The sequence below is a fragment of the Poecilia reticulata genome, linkage group LG2, assembly GCF_000633615.1.
Source record: "Poecilia reticulata strain Guanapo linkage group LG2, Guppy_female_1.0+MT, whole genome shotgun sequence".
NCBI classification, from domain to species: domain Eukaryota; kingdom Metazoa; phylum Chordata; class Actinopteri; order Cyprinodontiformes; family Poeciliidae; genus Poecilia; species Poecilia reticulata.
Genome location: NC_024332.1, coordinates 26,674,624 through 26,688,672, shown reverse-complemented (window position 1 = coordinate 26,688,672; position 14,049 = coordinate 26,674,624). Strand labels below are relative to the sequence as shown.

Sequence of the window (14,049 nt, the reverse complement as noted above, 5' to 3'; positions counted from 1 at the left end):
GATGTCTAAAGAGTTGAAGCTCATGTCTCTGCAGGTCTTCATGGAGGACCAGCTAACAGCTTCAACAAAGGCTGCAGATGAAGAGTTGATGAGGAAAATGGTTTGTTGTGAAACCTGGCTGGGACTAAATGAGATCTTTCCAGGACACACAGAAAAGTCACATGAACTGGGCCGAAAAGGGTTCTACCTTGTCAGGACAGGATTCCGACCAAGGATATTAAAGTTTTCTGCTGCCAAGATTGTTTCAATATCTGGGGACGAGTGGAACTGCATCCTAAAGCACCATTTAGTTTGATGACACAGTATAGTGACTGGAGAAAGGTGTGATTACTAAATTTTTAGATTTTAATCTAGAAGCTGTTTGTCAATTTTCCGCTGTTAAAGCTTGCTAATAAAAAATTGTTATTAGAGCATCCTGAAAGGGAGATCCTCCCCAATACATGCTGGTCGGATACCGGATATAGGACCACCTTCAGCCAGAGACTCATTTTGCCAAAGTGCACCACAGAATCATCTCCCACATCAAGACTTGCAGGAGCCTCCACATCATGAGTCATTTCTGCCTGTTGCCATTAGGCTTTACAATTCCCAAGTCTATGCTAATTGATAAAAAAAATTTCTTGCGCTCATTTATAGTTATTTATTGATTAATATATTATATGTGATTGCTTGTTATTTATTTATTTGTTGTTTGTTATATCTAGTCATTCTGAATTTATCACTGTTACGGCCCTTGGCCTCTTGAGGCTGTGCAGGCTCCTTTTGTTATGCAGGATCAGCTGTGGGAGCACACCTTCCTCATTGGCTGGTCTGAAGGCTGTTGGCGAGCAGTTACACTATTGGACCAGCAGAGGATTATCAAGCCAATCAGATGTTGATGAGGCTCACTTGGACCCTATAAAAGGCTCCTGAATCATTCCTCTAGAGGGGCAGCTATTTTGTAGAGGTTTTGTAAAGTTGTCCCGCTTGTTTGGTGTTAGCAACTGCTTTAGGCAATTTGTTTTAACCATTTTGTACAACTGCTGTGGCAATTTTGAACAGTTTTGTTTCTGCTTGTTCTGCTAAGTGGCTTGACTGCTTTAGTTTAACTTCACAAGCTAGAGTGTCGTGTTTGGGAGGCTCTGTGCTCCCCTTAACATTCCCTTTGTGTGTTCCCCATTTTCCCATTTTGGGTTATTTTGAGTTTACTTTGAATTGACTTGTTTGGACCCTTTTGTAACTTAAATTTGCACTTAATATTCTTTAGTTTGTTGACCCCTTTTGTTTTGCATTAGTTGGGTTAAATTGTATTGTTTTGAAAAACTTTCTTGTAATCATTTTACACCCCATTTGTTCCTCTGGACACATTTTATGTTATCGCCCCTGGACCCCTAGACCTTGGGGGCGTAACAGTTAGGTATGTATATATTTTACAAACTTTGTATTTGTGGCGTGTCTTTCAACTTTCAATTTTCCCTTGGGGATCAATTATGTATATTTTATTCTGACAGAAACTAGGAACTTTTCTGAAACCAGACAACAATCACCACATTTTCTTCTTATTTACAAACTCAAGAGGAAACTTGTGGAGGTGGAAAAGTTGGCTCATTAAGTTTCTAACTAGTTTCCATGGCAACAACAGCAATGCTGGAGTTTATTTTACATTTTATATCAAACCTAAACAATGATTTTATAAAAACAGTCAAAGATCCAAAAAGGTGAATTATGGAGTAGCAGCTCAATGAGTGAAGAGGAGTTTAAAGTTAAAATGTGTCTCTGACTAATTGGATCTTTCAGATGAAACAGATTTTCTAGAGTTCTTAAGGTTTTTTATTCACTTAAACATGAAAACTGATGAAAGTTTCCATGTTTGAAATTTCTAAAAACCAAAAGCTGCAGTTGACCTGGATGAGCTGAATGTTTATATATGTTTGAATGGCTGAAATAATCCAGAATCAACTTGAAAAAGAAGAAGAAACAGGAGGACAATAGTGCTGAATTTGCATTCATACAGTGAAAACATCTGGACTCACCGAGCCTTTCTGCAGTTCCTCACAGCTGGAATCAGTCTCTGACGTCCATACTGTGATGTGTTGTACTTCTCCAGGTCCAACTCATCCAGAACCTCTGACATCTGCAGCATGTAGGCCAGAGCTGAACAGTTAGTCACTGAGAGCTGCTTCCCTGAATCCAGCAGCCGTTGTATCTCCTGATAAAATGAGAGGTCGTTCATCTCCATCAGACAGTAGAAGATGTTGATGCTTCTGTCAGCAGAGATTCTATCAGTATTCATCTTCTTCAGGTTGGTGATGATTGCCTGGATAGTTTCTGGACTGTTCTCTGTCTGACCCAGCAGATGCTCTAAGAGTCTCTGGTTGGACTCCACAGTGAGACCATGAAGGAAGCGGACAAACAGGTCCAGGTGGCCATTTTTACTGCTGAGGGATTTCTCCATGACTTTCTCCATGAACTCACCTAAAGATGTTTCTATGTATTGTTTTCCCAGGAACCAATTGAACATCCATGTGTACCTGAGAGTGTCATGTTCCCCCAGGAATGTCTTGATCACCTCTGACTTCCTGCTGGCGAAACAGTGGAGCATGTAGACTGCAGCTAGAAACTCCTGGATGCTCAGATGAACAAAGGAGTAGATTGATTTCTGGAAGATCATACTCTCTCTTTTGAAGATCTCTGAGATCTCTGTACAAACTCCTGAGTACACTGAGGCCTCTGTGACATCMAGACCACACTGCTCCAGATCTTCTTGGTAGAACATGATGTTTCCTTTCTCCAGATGTTCAAACGCCAGCCTCCCGAGCTTCAGAAAAACTTCCCTGTCAGCCTCCATCAGCTCCTGTGGACTTGTCTCATGTCCTCCATGGTACTTCTTGTTCTTCCTCTTTGTCTGGACCAACAGGAAGTGTGAGTACATGTCAGTCATGGTCTTGGGTAGCTCTCCTCTCTGCTCTGAGGTCAACATTCTCTCCAGAACTGTAGCAGTGATCCAGCAGAAGACTGGGATTCCACACATGATGTGGAGGCTCCTGCAGGTCTTGATGTGGGAGATGACTCTGCTGGACAGCTCTTCATCACTGAACCTCCTCCTGAAGTACTCCTCCTTCTGGGCGTCAGTGAAGCCTCGTACTTCTGTTACCCTGGAAACCGATGAAGGAGGGATCTGATTGGCCGCTGTAGGTCTGGTAGTTATCCAGATGAGAGCCAAGGGAAGCAGGTTCCCCTGGATGAGGTTTGTCAGCAGAACGTTGACTGATGACTTCTGTGTGACGTCAGCAACCAGCTGACTGCTGTTGAAGTCCAGTGACATTCTGCTTTCATCCAAGCCATCAAAGATGAAGAGAAGTTTGCATTTAACCAGCTGCTCTGCTGGGAGCTTCTGGAGTGTTGGATGGAAAACGTGGAGCAGCGAGAGAAGACTGTGCTGCTCAGCTCTGATCAAGTTCAGCTCCCTGAAGGAAAGCAGAACCACCACACTGACATCTTGGTTCTCCAAGCCCTCAGCCCAGTCCAGGGTGAACTTCTGCACTGAGAAGGTTTTTCCAACACCAGCAATGCCGTTGGTCAGAACCACTCTGATGACTCCATGTTGGTCAGGGAAGACTTTAAAGATGTCGTGGCACCTGATTGCAGACCCATGGAGCTGCTGGATCTTGGAAACTCTCTCGAGCTGTTTCACCTCATGCTGGGTGTTAACATCTTCACTCTGTCCCTCTGTGATGAAGAGATCAGTGTAGATCCTGTTGAGGAGGGTTCTACTTCCTGTTGCATCAATTCCTTCCGTCACACTTTCACATCTTGTCCTCAGACTGATTTTATGTTCATCTAGAACCTCCTGCAGAACATCTGCTGAGACAGAAAAAAAGTCAATATACTGAAAAACATGAGTTAGTGATTTAGTTTAAACAAACCATCTAAAAATTTAATGCAGCAGCGTTAAGGAACATCAACACTTCTGCATTGTGTCACCATTGTATTCATTTTACTTTTTCTATATGACTTCCTCCCACAAACACATTTGTAGATGAAGCATCGACAAAAAAGGTTTTTCCCTGAAATTTTCAGCCTTATTGAAAGAAATCTGGAGAAAAAGCTGTAATTTGTCAGAGAAACTGCTCATTGTATCACTTAGTGATCAGATTTAGAATGGCTTTTCTCTGTCAGAGACTGCATTTAATTGTATTAAAGAACAGTTACAGACTGGATATGAAGTGGGACTTATTTAGACTTCTAGATATAAACAGATTGTTAGAATTATTACATTTTACATTCGTACTGTAAATACTATATATACTGTAATCTGAGATATTAGAGTAAACAAAGGCATGTCTCACACTTTCCTTCCCTCTTTCTGTTAAAGCAGCTGTACAGCAGGCTTTTTTTCACCATTTTTTCTTTATCCATTAAAATTACTTCCAGCTTTACAAAGATGATCAGTTTTATTGCATTTAGCACAAAGTGAGTCACTTCACAGCAAACCTAGTAGGTTGTGTGGTTGAACATGCAACACTGATTATGTCGTTACCGGTGGCATTTCTAGCCCTGTTTAGGTACTGTTTAGGGGTGTTTAAGCAAAATCACACCAGAAGTAAAGATACACCTCTTCGAGTTATGGCGGCCATTGTCTGACATCACTGTGAAAAGGATCTCCAGAAAAACTTCTGGTTCAAAAGTAAAACGAGCTGTAGTCCCATCAGCGATTTCTTAGGTCTCCCACTGGGACGTACCTCTTCCATTTTGTTAATGTTGTAGTGCTTTCGTTAATGTTGTAGTGTTTTCTTTAATGTTGTAGCGATTTCGTTAATGTTGTAGTGCTTTCATAATTTGTAATTGTGCTTCGTTAATGTTGTAGCGTTTTCTTTAATGTTNTCGTTAATGTTGTAGCGTTTTCTTTAATGTTGTAGCGATTTCGTTAATGTTGTAGTGCTTTCATAATTTGTAATTGTGCTTCGTTAATGTTGTAGTGCTTTGCACCTCAGGGCCACCGTAGTTTAGTGGTCATTTAATATATTATTTCACTAATATTTTATTAATGTGGTTTACCAGTTTGGATAATCTGACTTCCTATTAATAAAGAAAAATCATGCTAAGCAAAAATGCACCTGACCTGCAGCCCAGGAGTGGTTCTAGACGGAGGCCAAGAGGGGTTCTGAAGAAATTATACTAAATAAATGTTTTTTTTTAAATACTCAACCAACCTTGAAACAGGGGGCTTTTCAGTGATATCTGTCACAGAGATTTAAAAAAATCCCTTTTTGCCCAATCTTCATGCTCTCTTTAGTATAGGGAGAACATGGTGACCATGGTCCATTTGAATATGGTCCAGATATATGAAAAGCACTGAAATAATCCTGTACTGAAGCTTCATAAATAAAATACAGCTTTAAAAAAAAGCCACTAACTTGATTTGAAATATTGTGGCCTTAGTATAGAATAACCTACACCATGTTTGAAGTCTCCAAGTACTCCAGATTAAAAATGGTCAAGATAGTGAGAAATTACATGCTTTTTAGTCATTTCCTGAATTAGAAGCTGTGGTTGGAAGCCAACTTCAGCTTCATTTGTGTTTTCCAGCTCCAATTTTAAAGCAGAACCTTTAAGGCCTGGTGTAATAATCAATAAAAGTAGATCAAAGGTCCTTTTCAGCAAGATTTGTGGTACCCCTTAGTCATCCTGTCTGCCATTTAATGCCTCTTAAATGACATTAAATAGCCATGGCCTGGAACCCAAATAAAATTAACTGTAAACCTCATCATATTGATTCTATAAAGTCTCGTACTTAGAGCAGGTGACATGGGTAATTCTGCAATGTGAACAGAGTTTTAGTGGAAATAATTGATCACAAAAAGTAATTTAAAACCTTGAATTTCCAAATCTCAACAAAAGACATGTCCATCAGAGACAACAGGATTGAAGGTGTTCAGTCTCACCTGGAGCACAGCTGCTCTGATTGACTGTCAGCAGTCCAGTTCCTGCTCTAGGTCTTTCTCCACACTGGGGGCAGGACAAGGGTCCAGAAGACTGGTCCCCGTATGCCCTGATGCACTCTCTGCAGAACCAGTGTCCACAACTGGTGGAGAACGGATCCATCAGAACCTTCTGACACAAACCACAGCAGGACAGCTGCTCCTCCTCACCAACAGTGCTCCTCTCCCTCCTCCTGTGACAAAATTTCTTCAGTGAAATATTTCACTAACAGGCTGGAGCTATCCTAGTGAAGCTGAAGATGTTCATAAAGATCCACCACAAACTAAGGGCCAGAAACTGGGTCAGAACAGAACCTCAGAACATTGATGATCTCTGGTTTGAAGTTCTTCATTATATATCTGGTATCATGACTCATCTTCCTTTTGTTGTATTTATACATCTGAATCTGTTCTGGGACAATAATGATTATTCTGTCTGTGCCAGAGTAGAAAACTGATCCATCAGAGACTGAAAAAAAAAACAGAAACTGACTCTGATTTGGATTCCAGTGGAGAAAGTTGGATCCTTCTTTAATGGTGGAACACCAGTAAACATGACTCACCCCGTTTGCATCTGATCTCTTTATAAAGAGCCTTATACTGTGGAAGAGCATTATGTGGACATGCTAGCAGAGATAACAAGTTACCTAAAGTTCACGTCTTTTAGTATAAAGTTGAGTCGACTAAATCTGAATTCATGATGATCCTTTGGACTTTGGTTCTGTTCACTTTGTAGTTTTATTGTCCTGGTTTATTGTTTGCCATTGTAATCTTTAGTTATTACAATGGAGGAGTACATCTTTATTGAGCCCATGTGGTTTGGTTCCTTTTATGGACTTGAATTCCTGTAAAGCACTTTGTATTGCCCTGATGTAGAAAATTTGCTATAAATAAAATTACATTTAAATTATATTTTTTATCTCTGCATCAGTTTCTAATCAGACATCAAAGTTAAACCTGGTTGTTGTCTGCAGAGTCACATCCACCAGTTAGAAACTGGTTTCTTACTCTGGTTCTGATGGTCCAGGTTCAGTACTGAAGTCTGGAGGAGGATCTTGGGACCGGTCACTCCTTATGGAGGGACAGCTGGATCCTGGAGGTTCTGCTCTCCCTCTGAGGTTCTGCCCTCTGAAACACAAACATGTTGTTATTCAGATCACATCAATCCGTGATAAACTCTGAGATAAAAACCAGAGAAGAAACTCTGACTACAAACTGCTGCAGATCTAAAGCTCCAGAGTGAAACATTCAGACTGATCTGTTGGATCAAACGCAACATTTTCTCCAGAACTGGTTCTACTGGTCTGGGTCACATGGGTCACAGCAGAACCTGCAGGACAACAGGCTCATGTTCCAGTTTGATGGAGCTGATCAGATCATATTTCATAAGTCCACAAAGTACTTCTACAGTATCCACTACTAGAACTACAAAGTCCACAATGCACTGCACAGCGTCTCGTTGCTGCCATCTAGCGGTAGAATATCAGAACTGAAGCTGTTCATCTGGTGTGCAGAGCTGATGTGGCGTCAATAAAGACCAGAACCCAAGAACTGGGCCCATTGTTCCCATTATATAATTTCTGAGTCGTTGCTTTTCACCTTATTAGTGGTTTTTGTTTTCATGCAACATTTTCATCATTGATTCATTCAAACTCTGATTTACTGACCAACATCCTTCATGTTTATTTAGCTTTACGGTCATTTAAAATAAAAATAAAAAAACTTTCTATTCAAACACTGAAATCAGCCAGTTAATATTTATATTTTATCTCTATAGAATCACATGAATCAGTTATAAACTGGTTTCTTACTTTCTGTCGGAGGGTCCAGGTTCATTACTGAAGCCTGGAGGTTCAGGTTTGGACCAGTCACTCCTCATAGATGGACTGATGGATCCTGAAGGTTCTGCTCTGTCCTTCTTTAGATCCAGATCTTCCATCTTCTGGACTTCTGGAGAGAGAAACCAGAACCAGTCAGTCCAGTGATCCAGTTCCAGTAACTGTACTTCCTGATTCTTGATAAATGCAGTAAACTCAACGATATAATAATAACTGTATCAGTATTAACTATAAAATATTGTTAATGTTTATGCCAACAATAATGTAACAACAACAATATAATACATCAAGACAGGTTCTCATACTTAGTGTAAACCATTTCCTTATACAAAAGTTTGAATTGTTTAAAGTTTGGACATTGTTTTAATTTCACAGTTAAACTATTTCATAGATTCACATCACAGACTGAAATGCAAAAACACTTTCTTGTGGTTGTGATGTTATAAACATTGAATTTGTATTTTAGTCTGAGATTACAAAATCCTTCTTTTGAAAACAATTTTTTAATATTTTCTAGTAAGTGTTCACTTTATGCTTTAAATAAGACACTTTTTGTAAATTCACCAAATCATGCTATTTCTTAAAATGTGTAAAAGGTAAAATAAAAATTTTAATTGCATGATATCAGTAATGCTTTTTGAGGAATATCTCTAAGATGAAGTGCTGAAAACTTTTCATTACAAAGRTATTGCAAATAGATGACGTCAGCGGGTCAAAAAGACCCAGTTACGCATCAGAGCCTCTTCACTTACAAGCTGCCTCAGCTTCTGCATTTGGTTCCAACTACAAACACCACAACATGACATTAGGATCCGGCCAGCAGGACCCAGCAGATCCCTTTTCGAATCAGGTGAATGAAGGAGTGAACATTTCCTATGAACTAACGAACTTATTTAGCTCCCACAGTGGACCTGAACGCATCCTGACTCTATTGTAGTCATGATGCGCTCCCTCAGGTTCTGAGCGAGCTGCAGCTCAGGTCGGGTCCACAGCTCTCCTCCAGACAGAACCGGGTCCAGCTGGGATCTCAGCAACATGTCAGCCTCTGAGGTCATGTGTGCAGCTCAGCAGGATTTCCTCTCAGCTAAAGAGACACAGAGCAGCTTTCAGGGACACAGTATCCAGCTGAGGTACCAGCTGGACCCACGGCAAGAAAGGAATCATGGGTAAAAAAAATCCTCTAAAATGTCTTTTTTTATTATTATTATATGATTATTTCTCCATTTAAATGTATTGTTAATGTTAGAGGTGTATCAACTGCAGTTTTCTGGCTGATCAATGATCTTTCAAAAGCCTGACCTGCTAATTCAGATTTTGACTGATGGCAAATCTTGTTTGAAATGGTGCTAAATAAAGCAAGAAAGTCACTGAGTCTCCGACTGGTTCTGGATCACAGTCAGTCTGGATCGGGATGCATTTTTCCAGCAGCGCTTTGAGAGACAAAGTTTCTTCCTGCTCCAAGGATCAACAAGAGGAAAACCTGGAAAAAGACGAAATGTGAGGAGGAAGAGAGGAAATCTGTGGACTGGTTAAAGCCGGTTCTGATCCACAGACAAGAGAAACATCAGGTTCTGTTGAACCCAGACTGATGATGGACGTAGTGATGTGTTTCACTTTCTGTTGGTTTCAACAAGCAGAGAAACTAGTTTACAATGTTTTTGTTCTGGTTTTTAGGTTAAAATACCGAAGATTCAAAGAGAGTCGCTGCAGCAACAACACTGATGGACTGTAAAAGTTACATTAAGTTCTCAGTTCATTCAGGTTAAATCTGAAAACTTCACTATTGCTCCACACAAACAGATAAGCTTAAGATGATGATCTGTCATGGAGTACAACTTTATTTCTAAAGCAACTAGAAGAAAATAGAATAGAAATCAAACATCACAAATACAAAGAAGCAGGAGTGCAGCATAAAGACAGAGATGTTAGCTCACTCTTGAAAACTAAAAAGAAAAAAAAGTGTAAACGAGTTTTTAAAAGTTATATCATATAGTCGATTATTCATCAAATTGATTGCACTGAGCTGTGTGTTTATGGTTTGTTCAATATTTGTCTGTGTTACTTATAGGTCCATAATGTAACCTCACTTAGCATTATAAGCAGCAACGTCTCACATTAAAGCTTTTCATTTAATCCAATTTTCTGGTTAAGACCTCTAACAAAGTAAAAACAGCTCTGCTGCGGGGACCCCATGAGAGCCGAGCGACCCAGGCCGAGGTGGCCGAGGCCCCGGGAAGCCTTTGTGGGTCCGTTGGTTAGAAAGGCTCCAGAGAACCGAGAGAGACACTTGGGGACCCGGAGCGGCAAGACTTACCTCTGTTAACAAGTCAGTACATTATTTCCACCCTCCACTCAAAATGGAGGCTGATCTGAAAAAGGAGAACAAAGTTAGTTTCAGTTTCTATTCCACAGGAATCAAAGTTCGAAAAAATATACATAATAAAAATGTGTTCGAAATAAAATTCAAACAGCTGAGATCGGAGCATCAAGCAGGATGAAAACACCAAATGGAGAAAAATTATATGTAAAAAGTTAATAAAGTTTAAAATATGACTAGTTTATATTACATAGTAAATTGCAGTCTGTTGTATGACTGAATTAATCTGTGAATAAATGTATTACGCATGCAACAATGCTGCTATTAATGTTATTTAAATACTTTCTTCTGTTTTTAAAGACTGAATATTATACGGTGGTATTGGAAAAAATAATTTGCTGCTTTCGAATAAAAGTTTCAGGGAGCGAACAAGAAAAGTAAAATGTATTATTTTAATATGAAAGCTAAACGAGAAATTTAACTCGTCCCTATCGCTCTTAATATGAAAGTACTCATCGGAAGAATGTAAACTCTCTAACTTTATCAAGTAGCTGTAGTTACCATCTATATCCACGAGAGAGCAACAACTGGAAAGCGTTGCTCCTTCACCCTGACGATCCTTCCCTCGGGGGGTTGGGTGGTGGGGGGCGCCGATCTATGTTTTCGCATCCACCTGAATAATGTGTAGTTGCGCCACTGGTTATAGCAACAGAGAAGTCAGAGGTTTCTTTAGGTCTGCAGTGACACAGACTGCTATTGGAGCGTCAGCATCTACAACCAGTCTGGAAGAAACTGGGATGAGTTACAACAAGCCTTAGATCAGACGGTGAACACAGGAAAAGTGGGGCCTTGAGGTCAGAGGTCACTGCAGGAGTCACGGGTCCTCCAGCTGAGGAGAGCGGCTCGGCACAGGGAGCAGGTGGAACCGGACCCGTCCACATCCAGCACCAGCAGGCTGTGGGGTTCTACCTGCAGGATGATGGAACCTTTTTGCACTATACATAGTTCCAATAATTTTCAATCAATGTGCATATTCAATAGATACAAAGTTCAATATAAATTACATCCATGAAAAATCATATAAATTAGTCAACATGAAATGTAAATTATTAATCTAAATTACTGCTCAAACATTTAAGGCACCTTATTGTTCTCCAATTGTTTGTTCAAAGTTATTATGGGCGTCTATGGGGGTACTATGACAAAAGTATATATAACTGCTTCTTTGTCTGCTGTGGAGTTTCTGTGCTGATTTTTTTGCAAAGTGATAAAAGCGCTGGGTAGCTCTTGAATTGCTACAAAATAAAGTTGTATTTCCTCCCTCAGCCCACTGGCTGCAATGTTGACATGCACCTTGAGATGCCATGAGACCTAAATTCTGAACATCATGGCATGAAGTGATCCTAGTTTCCATGTCTGGCATATAACCATTCATTTTAGATTTTAAACTGGTTATATTGATCCTCTGTCCAGACAGAGGGATAATCAGTAGCCCAGCATCATGACTTGTTTGTTCTGAAGATCCTGCAGCTTCCACTTCTCTTCCTAACATGGTGCCTCCTCACCCTGACTCTCATACTGATAGGAGGAACCACAGAGCTCTGTTAAGTTAAAGCTCATCTTCTGAAGTTGGGATATTTGTCCTCCAACAGGTTCCAGAGGAATCACCTCAAACCAGATGTAGGACTGGATTTTATTTCACTGTCATTTGTGAATGTTAGCTTCTCATTTTCAACAGTTTAGCTTGAAAAAGGTTATTATTTTGGAGAAAATCTCATCAACATTTCCACTAAATAAGAAGCAAAAAAATAATAAATTTTTGATAGAGGAAAATCCTCAGACTCTGAGCTCAAAGCAAGATGCCAGAGAGCAATAAAACTATTATTTTTTAATTAGATAATTTAATTTTACATAATTATCACGGTAGAAGCCATTTGTTTGTTAAATACTTAATGACACATATTTACCGTGTTTGATGTTTGTTGTGAATGACGTATAGTAACAGATGAACGAGATCCTTAGTCCAAGTTTGTCGTTTATTGAACCTTTAGAAACTACAGCGGCTGTAAAGCACCACGGCAAAGGTAAACAAAGGTAAAATAACCTGAACAGGTGATCAACTCAAAACCACTAGCAGCTGTGGTTGATTAGTTAATTTTAAACTCCTCCTCTTCTAGTTATTTTGATAATGGAACCGAAATGCACAGAATTGCGCCAGTGGCGCAACTACACATTATTCAGCTGGAAAACATAGACCGGCGCCCCCCCCCCCTCAGGGTGAAGGAGCAACGCTCACACCACTGACTTTTAACAGCAGACAGTCGCTCCCCTCTCTTGCAGGTACTGTGTACCCCCTTACTTTTAACCCTGATCAGATCCCTGCGGCCCAACAAACACATTTTTCATACCATAGCTTTTTTCATACCATAGCTACAGCGCTTCAGACTCGCTTCATTCAGAGCAGCGAGATCTTATGGTTAGATAACCGCCAGTAAGGAGAGGCCCGGAGCTCCGGGTTTATGCCCTCTGGTGGCTAAACGTGGTGACTTCAATTACGATGAAGCTGGAAAAATCATACATACGCTTCCTGTGGGATCTTTCAAAATGAAACACCGGAAAGTATTATAATAGTACTTTTATAGTTTGAAGCAATTTAAGAAGTTGGAGGAAAAACAACATCGATTAAGTGGTTCCCATGTGTTTTATTTAAACACCTTCAGGATGAATAACACAAAACAAACTTCTAACTTAATTAAACACTTTAAAAAGCTCAGATCAACATCACAGGATGTTTCTGTTTTTACTAAATAAAGCTGTAAAAGTAAAGATGAAAACTTTAAAATATATTTATTTCTTTGTTTTCTGAATACAATAATCTACATGTCAGACGATTAAAATAAAGGTGCAGTTACTATATTTGTATGCAGATAAATGAAAAGAAAAAACAAAGAAAATTATTAAAAACTTTTATTGGCCATGAATCCACATCACATTAGAATAAATATGAAAACAAATAACATGAACCAATCAGCACATTATCCCAGTGATTCTCTGAGGTCTGAATAAATCAGTAAAATCACAGTAAAGAGCCTAATGTGATACCTAAAGTTCTCTAGAAAACACAAAACATGAAATATGGAGTTAAAAAGTTAATGACCGAAACAAACTGAGAAATATTAAAGAATCAATGACTATGATGCAAAACTTAATTAGAGATTTCAGAATGACTATAAAAAGAAAAAAATATGTCAAATCTTTATTGTTTTTCAGATAAAATGCTGGATGTTCCTGAAAACTGCTCTAACATCAGAGTTTCTGTGGGACATCCAGTGGGACAACTGGTTAAACTGGTTTCTGTGATGGAAGCTGAAGTTTCTCTGCAGTTTCCAGTAAAGCATCTTTTATCTGGGAGCTTTGAGGAACATTTTGATGTCAGCAGAAGAAGAAGCAGCAGAGAAAAGAGGTTTGAAGTGTCTTTCATGATTCAGAGCTGAACTGAAAATGATTCCCATGTTTCCATTCTATGATCATTTCTGGTTCCAGGATGAAAATGAATCAGAGAAAAAAGATCAACTTTCCAGTTGAATCCAGTTCAGATCAAAACTCCATGAAGCCTCTAAATGGAGCCCAGTTTGAATCGGATCTTTATTGATCCAAAGAGACAAACAATATCAGACACTAAATGACAGACATGAAAAAATAAACAGGAGGAACATCTTGGAGGTCAGAGGTCATCATCATGATCCAGTCAGAGTCTCTTTAGACTGAAAGTGATGAAGGTTCAACCTCTGAGATCAGCAGGACACAGAGACCGTTCTCTACAGGAACACATCTCCCGCCCACCTGCAGAGAGAAGAAGGATGGAGAGATCAGATCAGTGAGTGTTTCCAGCCTCTCCAGCAGCAGTCAGTGACGCAGCACATCCAGTAGATGG

At 39.6% G+C, this 14,049-nt stretch overlaps 1 protein-coding gene across 1 annotated transcript in view; it reads right to left on the bottom strand.

Annotated features, from left to right (window-relative positions):
- The window catches only part of LOC103457655 (NACHT, LRR and PYD domains-containing protein 12-like), a 14,851-nt gene extending 5,589 nt beyond the window's left edge, over positions 1–9,262 (bottom strand). The window contains exons 1-5 of the mRNA XM_008397948.2: positions 9,167–9,262; positions 7,772–7,910; positions 6,969–7,088; positions 5,925–6,154; positions 2,013–3,840 (exon numbers count right to left, since the gene is read on the bottom strand). Coding sequence (XP_008396170.1) covers positions 2,013–3,840; positions 5,925–6,154; positions 6,969–7,088; positions 7,772–7,899 — 2,306 coding nt within the window. The 5' untranslated portion in view covers positions 7,900–7,910; positions 9,167–9,262. The remainder of the gene's footprint in view (positions 1–2,012; positions 3,841–5,924; positions 6,155–6,968; positions 7,089–7,771; positions 7,911–9,166) is intronic.
- Positions 9,263–14,049: the final 4,787 nt, after the last annotated feature.